The 19,921-nt window shown below is 37.5% G+C and overlaps 1 protein-coding gene across 1 annotated transcript; it reads left to right on the top strand.

The window, feature by feature from the left end:
- Positions 1 to 590: 590 nt before the first annotated feature.
- Positions 591 to 19,288, top strand: LOC129274981 (E3 ubiquitin-protein ligase ZSWIM2-like). Its single transcript, XM_064108732.1, has 12 exons — positions 591 to 806; positions 3,209 to 3,385; positions 4,534 to 4,610; positions 5,295 to 5,335; positions 6,284 to 6,530; positions 8,657 to 8,899; positions 10,503 to 10,587; positions 12,193 to 12,320; positions 13,548 to 13,716; positions 14,375 to 14,709; positions 15,546 to 16,026; positions 17,329 to 19,288. The coding sequence occupies exons 2-12, from the start codon at positions 3,233 to 3,235 to the stop codon at positions 17,548 to 17,550; spliced, it is 2,181 nt and encodes a 726-aa protein (XP_063964802.1). The 5' UTR covers positions 591 to 806; positions 3,209 to 3,232; the 3' UTR covers positions 17,551 to 19,288.
- Positions 19,289 to 19,921: the final 633 nt, after the last annotated feature.

Below are 19,921 nucleotides of genomic sequence, written 5' to 3'. Positions count from 1 at the left end.
TATATAGCATGGATAATGAAATAACAAGGTAATGATATATAAATTTTATATATCATTACCTTGTTATTTCATTATCCATGCTATATATTTTTTTTGAAAAAAAAAAAAAGAAAGGAACAGCGTTTTTTTTTTTACTGAAGCTCTGCTTTCTGTTTGTTTCTTTTTTTTCTCATCAATTAATTTTACCGCACTGCAAAAACTCCGGTGTTGATTTAACACCAGCCCGGAATCTATATATGTCTACACCAGAGAAGTGTTAAACAACACCAGTTTCGTTTTGGTCTAACACCAGATAGGGGCACCAATTAGTATTAAAACAGCATCGGTTTGATTCCAAATTGGTGTTGAAAATACGGCCCCAATACGGCATGTTTGACTATCAGAAGAAAAAGTTGGGTAAAAGAAACCTACTGGCTATCAATGAGTGTATGGTATGAAAAAGATAAACGATTACTATGATTGTTACGTAAATTTAGTTAAAGAATGATTTTAGAGTAATATTGCGGGGGAATATATTGCGTTCCTCTTTCCGAGAGAGAAGTTCGACTTTGTTACGGTACTCCACCACAATCAGCGTTCCATAACAATTTATTCAGCGAGTCACGTCGTCATGACTGCCTCGCCTGCGCTCGCGCTTGCAATACGGGATATGAAGACTCGATCGCTAACAACTCATCGGGATTTCGGAACGATATCACCCGACACTGCCCGGTACGGTACAACAACAGTACGGTACCGTTCCTGCTTCCTACGGGCCACGACCACTGCACTGAAACTATAAAGTCTGATTCATCATTTGACTTGCTGTAAGTTTTACTGTACCGGTAATTGTTAATATCTTTTATGATTTTGATATTGCCATTTCATCACCATGATCACGGAGCCTAAACCAAAACTAGGGTGTCTGAAGCCACACTGAAAAGTGTCAGCATAAAATTAAAAAATTAAAACAGGCTGATTTAGGGGAAAATATGGCACATTTTTTCGGGGAAGTTCAGGCTACTAGAAAAATGTGATCTGAATTCATTATTAACTTGTGTTTGGCATGTATGGAAAGAGAAAATTCAGGGGCTTCTTTTGACAGTAAGGACAAGTTTATATGATCATTTTAAATAAGGATTTAGTCTTTTAGAGATAAATTGCAAACCCTTATTTTTGTGTGTGTTGAGATTGCCATTTCTAGTAGGATGGGGGGTTGGGTGTCCGGACACGTAACAGAAATGAAGCCTTGTTTTTATCTCAGGAATAAACCAAAAATATAGGTTGAATAGTTTTTTTTCACCATCAATATTTGTTCTTTATAATATTTTCTTATATTCTGTGCTAAAAAGAATTAAAGACATTGCTTGTAAACTTTTCAAAATTGAGAGTAAAAGTCATGTGTCCGGACACCCAACCCGTCCGGACACACAACCACTGGGTATATGGGAAAATGAAATTTCTGTTTTGCACAATTTTTTTCACTTTGTCGCAATTTTTCATTGTGATCTGGTTTCCAAATCTTTATAAAAATCATACCATCAGAAAGAGCATAACAATTCCTATTAGGCACTTTATGGACAAGTTTTTGGCATTAATAATAAATTTATAACAGCTCTCGGAAGCCAAAAATTTGGATTTGTGTGTGTCCATTTCTTAACTACACAGTCTATGGCAGAGAAATGCTGAAAATTTACCTAATTTCATTCTTCTTTTTTGCAGCCAATAATTGGATTTTTTTCAAAAATGTTACATTTCTGTCAGTCTGAAGGTCATTTCTCTTCAAATTCACAAAGAAAATGTGATATTTTCTTGAAATAAGAAAAATAATTTTTTCTCCAGACACCCTACCAAAACAAAACAAAGCTTCGGTCTCTGTTCTAAAGTTATATATTAACACTAGTAGTAACAGCTAGCTAGCTGGCAGCCGTCTGTTTCTTTCGAGGAGTTTTTAACGTACATTTTTAATTTTTTAAAAATTTCTCCTAGTACACAGACGGCTCGCTATCGTGCAACCACCATTAGGGGGTTAACAACATGTCAATGCAAAATCCCCCGACAGGGCTCATCGATTTTGTCTTTATTTCATAAAAATATATAAAAACAACTAGGCCTATACCAAATTTAGGAATATTATTCCGTTTTGGCCTCAAATGCACCAAAACGGGGAAAAATAAACTTAAATTTAAAAAAGGGGAAAAAACAGTGACTTACATGAGTCATGACTTACTTCGGCTGTCGCGCAACTTCACTTCCCTGTTTTATCCAAACCTAATACATAAACATATGGCCATTGAGTCTCTGTACAGATCGAGCTAGAAGTAGAACTTCGTTCTCTGTATTTGGTGAGTGGAGCCAACGGAGTTCAGCGGAACAACCAACATAACAGAGACCGAAGATTTTGGTCTACGGTCTCTGTTGGCTGTTCTGCTGAAATCCGTTGGCTCCACTAACTGTGTACGAGGAGAAATAAAAAATTAAAAAAATGTTTAAAAATTCCTTGAAACAGACGGCTGCCAGCCGTCTACACGGAGCCTAGACATAGCTGGTACTAGTGGTAGTGGTAGCCGTCTGTTTCGAGGAGTTTTTTTAACATAAGGGGGTAGGAGCTAAACAATTTAAAATCTCCCCGAGGGGCAGACGGGGCTAGTACCGTGTATTGTTTGTATATTGTTACAGTGCTTATGTTATTGAAATGGAAGTAGAAACTAGATCTAGTGTTTTTCCACGAGTTAAGTTGAATTTTAATGTGACATGCTTGACACCCGTTAAGATCCTACTCAGTCTCAGTTGCTTCTTAAAGTCTAAGTCTAAAAAGTTAGATGGAGTGAACTGCGTGTGGTCTCTCATTGACTGTGGGTTATAAATACATAGTCTTACAAAATATACATTTTCAGATATCTACTCATACTACAGAGAATAAATTGACCTATAATTGTTTTTGTATAGATAAACTTTGATGTTTTGAGAGGAAAAGTAATTGTTTTGCTACTTGGTAACATAACTATTGAGAAGTTAATTAGCATGTTATGATTAAAGTGGGTCTATATGACTAGACTACACTAGCATTATGGGTCAGGAAACTGGCCAGATACGAGTAGTTTACGATGGGGATGTTATAGGTCGGCCCCAGATGTGAAAAATCATATCTGATGTATCTGTAAGAACTTTAAGAACACACACTCAAATATCCTTACAATTTTATGTTCCTTAAAAAAAAATTCTCCAGACTGTTCCCTGCTTGATCAGGACGATGGCGATACGGAGCGTACCTTGGCAGAGGTCTGTGTCCGACGCCGTCTCATGGCACCAGGACCAAGCTCTGTCGGCTACCATCTACATCCTCAGGGAAACGGGTCCGACAGGGTTCCTACTCAAGGAGGAAGGAGAGTCCAAAAAAGTCAAGGTACTCGTTTCTTTCACTGTTCATTAAAGGAGAATGAAACCTTTAGAACATGATAGCTTGTGTGAAAACAGAAAAATCAAAGAAACAGATCAACAAAAGTTTGAAAAAAATTGGACAAATTATGAGAAGGTTATGAGCATTTGAATATTGCAATCACTAATGCTATGGAGATCCTCACATTGGCAATGCGACAAAGATGTGTGATGTCACCTGTGAACAACTCCCCCCATTACTTTAGTATATATTTCACTTAAATTGCCTCTTTTATCACATTTATCAGTAGATCATGTGTTCTTTCCATAGGAGGGCATGTAATACAGATTTTTAAAGAATACATCATAGATAAAGAGTTTGTATCACCATACAAAAAAGCAAAAAGATACACTTTGGGGGTATTTTATAGTCCATCAAAGGGAAAGTTGTTCACATGTGACATCACACATCCGTGTCGCATTGCCAACGAAAGGATCTCCATAGCATTAGTGATTGCAATATTCAAATGCTCATAACTTTCTCATTTTTTGTCCGATTTTTCTCAAACTTTTGTTGATCTGTTTCTTTGATTTTTGTGTTTCGACATAAGCCTACTTATTCCAAAGGTTTCATTCCCCTTTAAAGAACATAACAGAGTGTTGGATTGGTTGGCGTAACATATACCTGCCACAGACATGCCACGTCTTACCCCTCAGGCGTGAGAATTCCGCATTAGGGACGCTTCCTTATCTCCCCAAATCTCCTTTCTCATGCCTGTATCACAACATATCCCCATATACATTAAACACAGTGTCTGGTGATCTCACACCCAAGTTATAGTTCCATGTCTAAAATTGAATTGAATTGAATTTATTATTACCAAATCTCACCGTCGGGTACAATTACATGAATCAGTACATCACATATATGAACAAAAACATTTGGTAATTGGAGCTAACATAATGGCAAGATGCTAATCGAGTTTAGCCCCAAAAATTGCTCGTCTTTGAAATGTGCGTCTCTGCTGCCAAACTCTCCGTATTCAATTAATTTGTGAAATCAAAATCTAGATACTGGATGACCATCTTATTTGATGTCATGGCCAGCTTTTAGTCACTCTTGGGTTATGTGTTATTCATTAAAGTTTAATACTTTGAAATTTTCTTAATGTTTAGGTATTTCTCGGAGATCCTCACAAGTGTACGTGTACTACCTTCAGGAAGGAGAAGGATCTTTGCAAACATATTTGTTGGTGAGTTTTCATCATTTTTTTTTTCAGTACACATTATTTGCCTTAGGATTTGCATGCATCAATGCCATTTTGCATTTGTGACCATCCACCCCGAAGCCAGCAATATTATATCGCCAGGGGAGGTTCTCGGTAAAAAAACAAAATAGTAATTTGTTCTTCAAAAGGCAAAAATTAGAGAATTAGCTTATCTGAAAGAGTCATTCGTTTTCTTATTCACACTGTCAAAATTTGAAGTTGTAAAGTTGAATAAAATAAAATGGAGTTTGATACCATTTATTGCAGACTGCTTAAAAGTTTCACTATTAAGAGTGCAAAGTGTGCACATCTCATGCCCGAGTCAACCCCGAACTTAAAACCTTGTTTTCTCCTTATATTTCAAACCTCTCACAAAATTCTTCTGCATTTAAACAAGCACTTGTTAGGGTTATTGTTGATCAGTTTGGACAAGATATATATCATCCTTAATAAGGCTTAGTATGGGCTATTTCAAACTTTTCAGAGAAAATCTCAAAAATTCATTTTGGGCAGCAATTGTTTGTTTTGGGTCGGACTGGTCATTGATAAAGCAACAACCGTGGAAATTTGCCTTGTGTCTGGATCATTGATGGTTATTCTTTTTGTCAATTGGCCCACTTTATGATTTTTCAAAAATTTAATGCTATTTATATTTGTTTATTTTCTCAGGGTACTGCTGAAGAAATTTCGTCTGGAAAGGAATAATGAATGTAAGTAATCGAGCAATCCTCTCCATTTTTCTGTTATCATCAAAATCCCAATTCACAAGAACATTGCATCTGTGCAATAAGAATACATCCATAATATAAGTGTAAAGGTGTACAGTAATACAGAATTGCCATGTTTAATTGATAGTTTGGTGCAGTTACAGTGGAAAACACTCTGTCCCACGGATAGGATGTTAAATGGAGGCCCTGTGCAGAGGAGAGTCACCATCTTTACACGTTCAGAACCCACTGCACTATTCATATATTAAAAGAGTAGGGGGAAACCCCGGTGTAGTGGTCCACCTGCACCCCTTCCCCCCCCCCCTCCTAATCACTTACATTGGGAGGAGAGACCTGCGGGTCATAGTGATTCGGTTCGCTCTTCGCCTCCCAGGCACAGGTGAATCCAATCAAATAATAACATTAACTGATATTGATTATAGAGTACTGAAACGATGACGCTAGTTGCCATGGTGTCATGGCGGCCTGGTTCTAAACAAATGAATCCGGGGGCTGTTTCATAAAGCTGTTTGTAAGTTAGGAGTCACTTTATTCGACTGGAGATCCATGCGCTAAACCATCGCCAATTTATTATACCATTTACCACAAGAAGGATCACCAGTCGTTCTTAAAGTCACAGCTTTATGAAACGCCCACCTGAAAGTATTGTGACTCACTCATAATGCTCAATAGCACATGTTTCTTTAGCACATCACCATTTTTGCAAATACAAATGTGTATAGACGATCGTAGGCTGTGACTCTAATTAGAACCAGCCGGTTCGTTGTCATGACATCGTGACGCCACACTTAGGTACTCTATAACTGTAAATCAAGGAAAAATACTGTATGTGGATATTAAAAGTTATCAAGTGTTTTCTAGTTTTAACAAGCTTGCAAATTTCTGTTGTGAGGAAAGATGATTTATTTCTCTTGGTTACGTTGAATTCAGTATCCTACCAAAGAGGCCTTGTGGAGCGTGAGATCAACGCTGTTCTGAGGGGTCTGGCAAAGAAGGAGGACCCAAGGAGGCGGGCGGCGGCGGCTCGGCTCGCGAGGAATGCAGGCAAAGGGGAGACATCTTACTCTCATTCTGATGGGAAGGAAGCGTTACAGCAGAGGGAGATCACCGAGGATGATGTCTGCCCCATTTGTCAAGATGAACTCCTTGGAAACAGAGAGCCAGTCACATTTTGCAGGTCAGTTATGCAGACCAGAGCCCCGTCTTACAAAGAGTTGCGATGATCTGATAAATCACAACTATGGACGGTCAGCAACGGCCATTATGCATGTTTGTTCAAAATATTTTCTAACTATGATGTATATTCATGCGTTCATTGTTTTTTTTAAATTCACCGTGCTTCTCTTTGTTTACAAAGGACATTGTGCAAATTTCCTGTAGAATTTTTTTTGACACTGATGGATTTCCATAGACGCCTGTAAGACGAGGCCCAGAGCCCAGTCTTATAAATAGTAATGATTGATCCGATCAACCTCGGGTATATGGAAGTCCATCATTGTCATCATTTTTTCTACAGGAAATTTGCACTATGTCCTTTGTAAACAAAGATAAGCGCACTGAATCGTCAAGAGAGCAGTGAATTTATGAATATACGTCATATCTAGAAAATATTTTGAACAAAAATGTAGTTTAGATTTTCACGTTGCTAGCTTACCATACATGTGGTTGATTGGATCAATCGTAACTCTTTGTAAGACGGGGCCCAGTTCTTCCTAACTTTTATTTGAAAGGTATACACTCCTGGGATTTAGGAGGGCACTGTTGGACGGTTTTGTTACGACTTGAGCTCGCCGCCACCTTCATTACGAAGATCAAAGTTGCATGCAGCTGCTAATCATCAACCAGTCGCACAGCACATGCACAGTACACATATGCTTCGCTGCTTTTGGCTACATCGGCATTGGCTCAAATGTCTGCTGATGTCCCTTCACACATCAGGGGGCCGTCTTACAAAAAGTTACGATTGATCCAATCAAACGTAACTCTATGGAAATCCATCAGTATCATAATTTTTTCTATATGAAATTTGCACAATGTCCTTTGCAAACAAAGAGAATCACACTGAATTTTCAAGATAACAATGAATGCATGAATATACATCATAATTAAAAAATATTTTGAACAAGCATGCATAATAGATGTTGACATTGCTGGCCGTCCATAGTTGTGATTGATCGGATCAATCGTAACTCTTTGTAAGACGGGGCCCAGAAGGAGGCCTTCCTAGTGAGCAAGTGCTGCAGTTGTCTCAAACTCCGATAAAAATACAATACAACACTCTATGTAACACTTGTAGCTCAAATGATCAGTTAACTTTTACTGTGGAGCCTTCTATTCTATTCAGATACCAACATCTATCTGTCTTGCATAACATGAAGATGGTTTATTTTCAATTGGTCCAATGCCAATTCGTCCAATTACCAAGTTGTCTACTATCATTCGGTCTACCATCAGTTCGCCCACTATCCACCTGGTCTAATTACCATTTCGCCCACTCACCATTTTGTCCAATAACCAGTTGGTCCAATAGCCATTTAGTCCATATACCATTTGGTTTAATTGGACTATGTGTTAATTTGGCAAAATTATTGAAAATAAAATGGATATTAGATCAACTGGTTATGAGACGAAATAGTCATAGACAAACCCAAGATTAGACAAAGTGATGATTGGACCGAATGGTTATCGGACCAAATGGTTTGTTAGACAAAAGTTTAATGGACGGAATAGCATTAGATGAAATCAAGGTAGACCATGTGGTGAGTGGACAAGTTGGCAATAGACAAATTGGCAATCACAGCTCGCTGTTAAGCGTTCATTGTCTCTTTTGGTTCTATTACATATTGTTTCGCTCTAGCGTTCTCGTCATTCATACGAATTTACTCCGATGAGTGCATGTCGAAAAGCTTCAGTATATCCGTTTTAAGGCTATTTTACAATTTTGCGGTACTAAACGCTTATGTATATAATTAATGGTTCAGTGACGTGTAATTCTGTTGATCGCCACGAGCAACAGAACCTGACAGGGACAGGCCCTTGTACATTGCCGCTATTATGATTGACTATTGTTATTAAAGGTATTAAGAAAATTGTTATACATATGTACATGTATACTGCATTTACCGATTATCCAAATATTGTTGACTTTAAATAATTTCTTTTAATTTGGTTTAAAATTAAAACTAAATTCCAGCTATTGTGTTATGTAACGTTAGACACACTAAAGATCCTTTGGCTTAACAATATTGTTAGCACTTGGGAGCTCACCAGTTCTCTGTTATGTTGTTGTTTTCCATAATCCAGGTTTGGGTGTGCCAAGAGCATTCACATCAAATGCATGAAGGTATGGGCGGACCATCAGAAGTCCACCGGCGAGACGGTCTTGAAGTGCCCCCTCTGTAGGGAAGATTTCGGTCAGATCGACATCTTGGAGGCGGAGTATCGCAACTCGTCTTTACAAAAGACGAGAGCGGAGTGCGCCGACATCCACATGGGCAAGGCATGTGCTGCCTGTAACCAGTCACCTATCTCAGGAAAATGTTATAAGTAGGTTATGATCAGAGACGATATTTTGTGGAGAAGTGGGGGGGGGGGGCTGTTTCAAATGTTGTGTTAACAATACACTGAATAAATGGGATTTAAAGATATTTTCATTGTTTATTCTCATGATAATTAATGATATATACAGCGCGTCCCAGAAAAAACGAAACCGAGATTTATCGATGATTTATCATAACTTAATCACAAATACAATAGACAAGTGACCTACCATTGTAAAGCTTAGAATCTCCTCTTTCATCTGAAACTACTTACATTATTTCTCATTCACGCATGAGTGAGCAAAAACAATTTGAAGAGGGGATACCAAAAAGTCACTTGGCGGGCTGTATCTTAGTTTAAAAAAGAAAACCACATTTTTAGAAAGTTCAATATCTGCTCTTTAATTTGATACCTCAATTACAGAAAATGGTCAAGAAATAATAAAGTTCTGGTTATTTGAAATAAGGCTTGAATTTCAATAATTTCATAAAATGATGAGGTTTTACAGGCTAGCGTTCCGAGTCACTCGACACTCCGTTTTGTTGACGATTAGCCATGCATTAAGTCTTTTGTTAACCGTGCGATAGCTTCTGTGGGAAACTGGTGAAAACACGTTTATTTAATGAAATTATGGAAATACAAGCATTGTTTCGAGGGTACAGAACTTTTTTACATCTTGACTATTTTCTGTGATTAAGGTATCAAATAAAAGAGCAGATATTGAACTTTTTAGGCATGTGATTTTCTTTTTGAAATTCAGATACCCCCCGCCAAATGAGTTTTTGGTATCCTTTCTTCAAATTGTTTTTGCTCACTCATGCGTGAATGAAAATTATTTAAGTAATTTCAGATGAAAGAGGAGATTCTAAGCTTTACAATGGTAGGTCATTTGTCTATTGTATTTGTGATGAAGTTATGATAAATCATCGATAAATCTCGGTTTAGTTTTTTCTGGGACGCACTGTATAATATAGCATTTGTCACCAAAATAAGTTTAAGTGTGCCTAAAGAAAACAGAGGAGCAGTATATGTTAGTGAATATTAAACAACTTTTCAAAAAATCATGTAAATATCATTTCCTCCTCATCCCCTCATGATGATGATCATGATCATCATGATCATCATCCCCATCATCATTGCCATAACCATCATCATCATCTTTTTGATGATGATGGTGATGATGATCATCATCACCACCATCATCACCACCATGATGATGATCATCATCATCATCGACGTCGTCCTTTCATTATTATCATCATCATCATCACCACCATGATGATGATGATCATCATCATCGACATCGTCCTTTCATTATCATCATTGTCATCATCACTACCATCACCACCATGATGATGATGATGATCATCATCATCATTGATATCGTCCTTTCATTATCATCGTCATCATTATCATCATGGTGGTGGGGTGGTGATGATGATGATGATCATCATCATCATCATCGACGTCGTCCTCTCATCATCATCATCATAATCATTGTCATCATGAATATCATGGATATTAATGATATTTGCCATGATTCCTCATCTGCTTTCCAGAAAGAAAAACATTTCCTTGACCCTATGTTTATGATTTTATTGTTTTTTAGATGCACAGAATGCAGAGACCTCTACTTGTGTCAGAACTGCTTTGTATCTAATGCTCATTCAAACCACTCATTCCAGTTTAGGCAGGTAAGTCTGTGATTATAATCTCACTTCAGAGGAAGGTGACATTGACATCAAATTAAGTTTGACGGAAGCAGGAAATACAGTTTGGCTAGAGTTGCCATCCATTAAGTCCAATTCAACAACTGTGAACTGTACCTTGCAAGGTCCCATAGAAGCTCTAAAAATAAAATTCTATACTATTGATGACATCAGTTTTTGTTTTCTGGAGCTTTTTAGATAGAAAAACATTTGTAATTTACAAGTATTTACTGGGGGAAAATATATTAAGGGAAAGTTAATTATGATTTTGTTGCCTAATGAACAGCATGGAGTGGGATTACAGCTGTCCTTCTTACGTAATAGTATAAACAAACTCTTACGAGCTTCCTGGCTGACAGTAATCTTGAAATAATGAATTTGTATTCTATTTGTTTTAGGACATTAGCATATCTAAAAAGGATTCGAAATTTAGATGAAGATCGAAATGAAATTTTGAACGATGCAAAATGACCCCCAATTGCCGAAATAACAATAAGTAAAAAAAAAATCACCCCCAGTTATCTCCTCTCTTTCTCTTGCTCTCTCTCTGCCAGGCGTATGAAGGTCACTTCTCATTGGGGGGAAGGTGGATTATCTGGGAGAGTGTGTGGTTGTTTACTTAAAGATTAACATATCGAGATGGGCGGGGCGAGTATAAGTAGCTTCGAATTTGAAATTGGGGTGTGAGATGAGATCCATTCTTAAAGGAGAATGAAACTCTTGGAGCAAGTTAGCTTTTGTGAAAGCAGAAAAATCAAAGAATAAGATCAACAAAACTTTGAGTAAAATAGGACTAGCAATAAAAGAGTTATGAGCATTTGAATGTCGAGATCACTAATGCTATGGAGATCCTCCCATTGGCAATGCGACCAAGATCTGTGATGTCACACACGTACAACTCTCCCATTTGGACACTGAAAATATACCCCAAAACATCTCTTTTTGCTCATTCTAATCATATGACAAACGATTCATCAATGATATAATGTTGTGAAACCTCTGTACTTGTCATCTCATAAAGAGAACACCTCACCTTGTGATAGACTCTATAAAAGTGAGAATATAAGTGAAATAAGTACTAAAGTAATGAGGGAGTTGTACGTGTGTGATATCACAGATCTTGGTCGCATTGCCGTTGGGAGGATCTACATGGCACTAGTGATCTCAATATTCGAATGCTCATAACTTTCTTATTATTCATTCAATCTTCCTCAAACTTTCAACAATATGTTTCTTTGATTTTTCTCTTTGATATGGATTCAGCTGGTTTCAAGGGTTTCATTCTCCTTTAAACACAAAGTTTCGTAATGATTATATTTTAATTTTATTTAATACCATTTAATATCTTGGGACATTCATCTGGCTTACCATAGTCAGGTTTTATGAAAACTTGTCAGCTGACAACTTTCCTTGATTATGATTGGCCAAGAAGGACAGACAGGTGGCTGACTGGTAATATGGTAACTGTTGGATAAAACATCCTAAAATTCCTTAAATTAAACGCTCCCAGGTGTTCGTTTAATCTAAATGTTCTGTTACAAAAGAATTTTCAAAATAACCCCTAATGTATGTTTTTTTTTCAATCTGTAGAAAAGTAACCAGAGATGGCGTCCTGCTCAACGAGGATCAGGAGGAGCTCTGCCAACAGCGGTCATATCGGATCTTGAGAACAGAGATATCACGGATGAGGATTATGATACTCTACTGCAGCTTGATAAGTGAGTTCTTTTTTTCTATCCCCCTTTTATCAACAGGAGGGAATTCTGTCTACAAGCTGTTGGTCAATTTCTCTGATCTTTTAGTGAGAAGGAGATGTTGTGAGTAAGAAACCCATAAAGTGATTGTGCATCAGAGGTTAAGCTAGACAAAGGATGAGTAATACTTTTTAAGGAAAGTTGAAGTTGGTAAACATAATTTTCTGTTCTATTTCCTGTAGAAGTTTTGATTAAATATAAATGAATTGTTGAAAATGTCACCTACGCCAAGTGGCAATTCACCCTTGGCTCTTGCATCTTTAACCCGAAATAGACTGGGCTATTTCGACGCCTAAGAAGACTGGGAGGGGGGGGTCTAATTCAGATCCCCCCTTTTGATCTCGGCCGTTGATTGTGTGATCATGACGAAAATTGGCACGTGTGTTACCCATGGCATTGTCTACAAAACTATAAGATCAAATTATGCGAAAAATCTCATTGCTAATTAATTATGCTCATTAATGCGTAAAATCAAAATTTGCTTTAATTAAATAAATAATGCCCCTTAAATGCAAATATTTGGTTCACAGACTCTTTATAGAAATCTGATCAAATGTAATTTTAAAAAATGTCAGCATCACATTTATATTCTTATGTATTTTATTGTTTTCTAAATTGTTTTTTGACTTTTATGTTTTTTATTGGTTTTCAGTGGAAATTGTCAGGGAGTTTATTTTGACCAAAAAAAAAGATGAAATCAATTGATTTTATTCTGTAAAAGGAAAAATAATGATACATTTATGAATTTTGTCTAAAAACATTATTTGCATTGGATTTGTACCCGAATTCACATTTTTAATCAATTTGGGGTCTGCATGCATTTACAAAACATTTCGTAATTTCAGAACCGCGTACCCAGGGGTTGCAATTTTGGTCTCAAAAAGTTGCGCGAGACTTGAAAGTAAACAGTCAGTGAGCGACGTGGTAAAAAAAATTTGCGCAGCGGATTTAAAGCGAAAAATGTCGAGAGGGGGGCTGAATCAGCCCCCCAGTCTTATTATGAATATGTATTATGTGCACGCCAATATTTTGTATTTGTCTCTCCTTGATTATGTATATTTTCCTTATGTGTTGTAATTTGTATGTTTGCATGTAAACAAAATGAATTTCCATTAAGTTGGACAATAAAACAATATATACTCCATTAGAGTTAAGATACTGATAAAGTGAATTTATCATTTTATTTTCCAGTCCCGCATCTAACCAGCTGAGCAATGTCCCCGAGCATGTGGTGAAGTCTTTCCATGTCGAGACGGTCCGTGAAGGCAGCAACCTCCTGTCTTTGGGCACCCAGTGCAGAGTGTGCTTGAGAGCCTACACCATCGGACAACTGGTCAAGAAACTCCCATGCAGGCATAAGGTACAATCTTGATGACTTTTTTCTTTGGCTGCTAGATGTACACCATGTATTCTTTGGACCGAATTAACTCACCTTAAATTTTGGCAAAAATCAGAGGAAATACTGATTATAAATTGCACATGAATTTTGTGTGAGAAATGAGAGGAGATATACAGTTTCCATCTTTATTGCAATCAGCGTATAAAAAGTTGTCTTCTAGTATATAATTCTGAAATCATTACCAGCATTGAATAAAATCAAACAAAACTGTTACTGCCTGGTAATTTGTATATATCATATCTTAACCGGGAATGGCATCTCAAAATGCTTTCTATTTCATGATTAAAGTGCTATAGTTATATAAACTATTTTATTTACAATTATAATTGATCATCTTTCAAGATGCTTTTAAGAACATTGTTGTTATAGATAAGTACAGTACTCAATATGCGATTTCATAATTGCTGACCACTGTCTCTGCTTTTTTTTATTTGGGGGGGAGGGGGTGTGAAATTTAAAAGTAACGCCTCAACGACTCCTAATTTCAACGACGTGTCTTCCATTTTTTCTGAACTATTAGTTAGGAAAAAGCCATGAATCTACCATACAAAAATCTTTGGTATTAGTCACTATGTGCTCCCAATCATCTTACCTTATGTCTGTTTTATCTTGGTCACAGTTCCATGCAGCGTGCATAGACCAGTGGTTGCTGCACGAGCACCCAACATGCCCTGTGGATGGGACGGCGGTCTGGAACCCCCACTCGGAGCAGACCAGACCTGGCAAGAAGAACAAGAAGACCAACCAGGGGAACGAGGGTAGGGCGGAAGGAGGGGATACTGTCCTTCAGATCGGTCCTGGATTGGGGGTCGTCAAGCTCCAAGGGAGGGATTCTGCAGGGAGGCAGAGGGGAAGGGCAGGACATGGAAGGGATACGGATTCCACAGAGGTTGGACTTACATCGGACTTCCAGCTTATGGGCTCATCCTTCGCAAAGCCTGCACTACCAAACAGGTAAGGTGACGCACGTGATGTTGATCAACGAGGTCCGTTTGTGAGTGCTGGGGCTGGATTCTGGAGACCTTTCATCTCTCTTTTTCTTATTTCCTTAAATTCTATTTTAATTTCCCCTATTTCTTTTTAATTTAACTGGTTTATGCTCAAGTTGTTATTTTGATTTTTATATGCTATGTTACTACAAGAATATTTATTAGGAGGCTGCACTCTACAAGCTCCGCTTTTTAGCAGCCTCCTCCATTTCCAACCTTATATGTAATAATCTTGAATATAATTTTTGTACAGGGATACTTGAAATATGTTTTGTTATTTATGTGTCAAAATGTACAAAACAAACTGTAATTGTTGAAAATGGAAAGAAACGAAATGAAATGTACCTTCCCTCTTCAATTCCTCCCATTGTTAATGATTCCATTTGAAACCGTAGGGGAAAAATGGTTAAGATTTTGGTGTACCCTAGCTGACAATATAATTTCTGTTTGCTGTGATAATGGATTTGTCTTAAATTTATGCTTTTGCAAAGACATATGAATATATGTTGACTTTACATGGGTTTCAAAATGTCTCTTTCCTTGGTGATATAACTTTTCTTTCTCACTACTGTTGTCATATTTCACTTACTTATACATTTGTGCCCAGGATCTCATGCAGAACTATTTATAACCTGAGATCTGTTGGGAATGTGATAATGTTGATGTGAAAACCAACAGAGAACACAATCTGCAATCAATTACCACCTACCTATTCAATTACGCCTTAGAGTGAAATAAAATACATGTTAATAAGTATCCGTTGAAGGTCTGTATGAAAGTCTCTTGTAAATTCCTTTGAAGGTCTACTGCTGATCGGCATGGAATGCTTCAGCAGAACTCTGATCCCACCCACACCACCCCCCTGCATAGATCGCATTCACACGAAGCCCTCATCGATACCACCTCACCGTCAACTTACCGTGCATCTCCCCTGAGGACTCTGAATATAGGTGACGTCAACGGACCGACCACCGCCTCCAGGCAAACAGGTGTGGTCAGGCACCGACCCCCCGCCAGACCCGCTTCTCTGGACAGACATAGAACTCACGTTGCTTCCATTCCTCTGCGGAGGGAGGAGGTCATGTCCCCTGTCAGAGGTCACGGCAGCAGCGATGCGCCGGTCCCGAGGCTTCCTCTAGAGAATGGTCTTCACTCGCCTCAGGGTGGCGTCAGAGAGAGGGGTCGAGAGGCCGATGGGCGGAGGAGAAGGGGCGGGAGCTTCGGCAGGAATCGCTCTTCGTCGAGAGAAAGGCCACACCGCCAACAAGATGACATACCACAGGTAAACTCAATGACATTTATTCTGAAATCCGGTTTGATTTAAATTCTAGGCCCCGTCTTACAAAGAGTTGCGATTGATAGATCAATCACAACTATGGATGGCCAGCAACGTCAACATCTATTATGCATGTTTGTTCAAAATATTTTCTATGATGTATGTTCATGCATTCATTGTTTTCTTGAAAATTCCCTGTGCTTCTCTTTGTTTACATAGGACATTGTACAAATTTCCTGTAGAAAAAACTATGACACTGATGGATTTCCATAGAAATACGATTGATTGGATCAATCGTATCTCTCTGTCTAAAGTTGTGGTTTAATTATGGATAGCTAATTGTGACCGATATCTCTATCAGGACAACTTCGATTTGTCAGCTCTTTGGACACTCAAATTATTCACAACTGTCTGAGAATAATTAAGGAAATGGTTCGCTTTATCATTAAAACAAGTAGAAATAGGAAACATATAATGTAAATTCAATTTTGAAATATTTGGCTTCCCATAACTTTAACTCGGAGTAAGAGCATTGTCTAAATTAAACAAGATTTCAGAATACAGGCCTGCGACCCGTATTTTTAATTCAGGTTTAACTTAAGCTCTTGCATAAAGTTGTGTTTTAACTATGGAAAGCCAATGTTTCACAAACCTCTAACTGTAGATGTTCATTATGTCTGCATACTTGGTGCTCATTTCATGTATAACTCTTTCAGAAATGACTAGGATAGGTAGATAGCAGAGATAATATAAGAAACAATGTAAACAAAGCTGCAGCATGTTCTTTACCTGTTTTCTTGATTTCGAATATCAAGCTGTGGAATGATTTAAATAATGATATTAAACAAAGTAAAACTCTAAATAAATTAAAAAACTTCTGAAATGTTGAATTTTTCTCCCAGTATGAAAACTCCTGCCAATAGCACACTGTAGGTCACTATGATTTATAATTATTCTTATTTGTTTGTTTGTTTGTTTATTTCCCCTATATTAACCCATTGTTTCTTTTTTCTCTCTTTAAAAAAAATTGTATTTCAATGTTATTTGTTGTTCACTCTTTATGTATGCCTTATATTTATTTGTATTTAATTGTATCATGGTGGTGCCCCACCCACAAGTTGTTTTAAAATGAAAACTTCCAGGGGCTCCCAATCCCATGTTTTTATCTAATTTGTATATCTGTATTTTTATGATTGATTGATTGAAATAAATTTTGAATTGAATTGAATTGGAATTGAATTGAATTGAATATCTGTGCCACTTTCGATAAACCCACTCAAATTTCGTGCATTGCATTGTATTTTTCAGAGTGCAGAGTCCCTCTTCCTTGGCTCAAGCAGCGGACAGCTGATTGGGTCGTCTAAACCACCTTCATCAAACTCTATGGGCAACCATCACCATCATCATCCGAGGTCAAAGGTCAAGCCACTATTGACCAATAAGCATGCCAGCCCGAGCAGAGACTCGGCGGACCTTGCTCTCGCAGGCAGTGCCATGAACAATCTGAATATAAGTGGGTTCGGTGACTGACAGAAGATGATAGAAATGAAATTTATGGCAAATGCAATGAAATGATTATTGTGTGAATAGACGTGTGTGACTTTCCAGATTTTAAAGTATATAATAATAATAATAATAGGCATTTATAGAGCGCCATCTATCTAGAAATATTCTATTCCAAGGCGCATTGATTATTATTATTATTATCCCGGCTTTAGCTCGAGCTGCCTTTCAGCGCTCAGTGCATTCAAGGAATTAATCCTGCCGGGTACCCATTCACCTCACCTGGGTTGAGTGCAGCACAATGTAGATAAATTTCTTACTGAAGGAAATTACCCCATGGCTGGGATTCGAACCCACATTAACCCTCTGTTTCAAAGTCAGAAGACTAATCCACTGGGCCACAACGCTCCACTTGATATTTATACCAAGATCCTTTTGCATAAACTTTACCGCAGATGGTAGTTTTCTATCAGTATTGATTCCTACAAAAACTGATGATATTGATGGCTGTTAACAGTCAGACTGCAGGTCCCAAGAAAGTGGCTTCTTTCATCCAAGTGATATTCATGACTTGAGATGTTTTGCATATTTAATGAGCTTGATGCGGACCAAAACACCTCTTTTCATTCGGCCATTGCTGCTCTAATTATGCATCGAATTTCATGAATTTGGTACCATTGTAAAGAAGAAGAATCATTCTTTCAGGTCATGTGTTTGGATTTATTCAAAGATTTTGTAATATAGGTTAAAATTTTGATCTAAAATATGCTACAAAATAAATATTTTCACCTGACAAAAGCTGCTATTTTCACACTTTATTTTTATTTGAGCCCAAATGATTTTTATATCATGATAAAGCTGAATATGTATGCTTTGAAATGATATAGGTTTCAAAATAAGAATTGGTTTAATCGGGTCAAGATCACACATTTACATAAAGCAGCTTGAAAACAAGTATACTGCACTCTGATTGGTCAAAAAGACCACACAATGGCAAATTCCAACGGTTCCAGTGCCTGGGTTCGTGGGAAGGTCACACTTCCCATGTGGTAATCTCCTCAAATACCCCGCGCCTGTTGTTCTGTGAACCTTATCCAGCCAATCAGAACTCTGGATTTCATGCAAGTACAAAATTTCAGAAATCTCGTCTTGTACCTTGGTGGGAAAAGTGTGATCTTGACCCGATTAAAAGGTGCCGCATATCAAGAGTGGCATTGTGAGAAAGTACAGAAGTTCAGCTTTATGGTGATATAGATATCATTGAGGCTCAAAATAAAAAGTTTTGCACAATTTGCAAAAGAAAACAGAGGAAGAAAATTCAGTTTTGAGGCACAAATTCAGGCCAGAAATTTACTTATTTAACAAAATATTGTATACAAAATAAATGACCAATATGAAAGAGTAACTTTTACTCTATCTGATGGTGCAATAATATTTCATTTAACTTGAGGTTAAAACAGGTAAATTCTTAGAGAAAGAAAATCTCACGAATCACGAGATTTTGCAAGGAGGAGGATTCAGCCACGAGATGATTTGGATGAATCTGGCCTTTTTGCTCATTAGCATAGGGACCTGCGGTCTGACTGTTAATGTTTCCCATGCTGGATGCAAATTCAAGCAACCTGTTTTTCTTTTGATTTTTTATTCTTTATTTGATTATTGCATTATTGTTATGTACATTTTGATAATTGTATATATATTTATGAGAGACCAGTTTTCCAAATGCATGATTCTATAATAAAACAGTACTTTTTCATCTTTAAAATGTTGTTAATATGAATATTTGGAATTTATTTGTATTCCAGTCTTTTGAAATGAATGTGATACTAGTAGTCAATTATGGTTATGATTTACTGTTAGTAACGGACTATAAACAGCACCTGTGGATTAACCGCACCCCCAACTTTGAACTAATCAACAACAAAAAATAATCACACTCTCTTTCTAAATCCTCACATTTACATGCATATTTGAGGTACCAAGAAACGAAAATTAAGTTAAAGTCAAAGATTTCAAAGTATCAAAAGAGATTACCGGTATATGGAAATCTGCTGTTCTTGATCAATTCATCGACAAATGATAGCAAGAAAGAAAGGTTCCGACATTATTGGCCACTTACACACTCACCTAACAGTGTTACACACCCACACACAGCACTGCCGTCCTTGTACATTGCACAGTATGATACGGTACCGTACATCACATCACGATATCATCAAATTATGCTACTGGGTCTTTTTCCCGGCTTAGGAGAGGAAGAAACATTCACATTTCGCGCATCACAACCTCACTATCACTTTCAGAATTTGTCTAGCATTCAATGTCTTAGCATGAATTTAGGCGGCTATGCCCAGCCAACCGATGTGTTGTGAACTGGCAGACGTCTACGGTACATGTT

Source organism: Lytechinus pictus, chromosome 13 (assembly GCF_037042905.1).
Source record: "Lytechinus pictus isolate F3 Inbred chromosome 13, Lp3.0, whole genome shotgun sequence".
Classification (NCBI taxonomy): domain Eukaryota; kingdom Metazoa; phylum Echinodermata; class Echinoidea; order Temnopleuroida; family Toxopneustidae; genus Lytechinus; species Lytechinus pictus.
Note: the sequence above shows the minus strand (reverse complement) of the source record. Positions and strands in the feature narration are given on the sequence as shown.

What these genes read in the sequence shown, in the direction of transcription:
- LOC129274981 (XM_064108732.1), top strand. Translation starts at nt 3,233, where the DNA reads ATGGCGATACGGAGCGTACCTTGGCAGAGGTCTGTGTCCGACGCCGTC. An exon ending in AAGCCTGCACTACCAAACAG is followed by an intron (nt 14,710 to 15,545) that starts GTAAGGTGACGC and finishes ATTCCTTTGAAG; the next exon opens with GTCTACTGCTGATCGGCATG. An exon ending in AACAAGATGACATACCACAG is followed by an intron (nt 16,027 to 17,328) that starts GTAAACTCAATG and finishes TGTATTTTTCAG; the next exon opens with AGTGCAGAGTCCCTCTTCCT.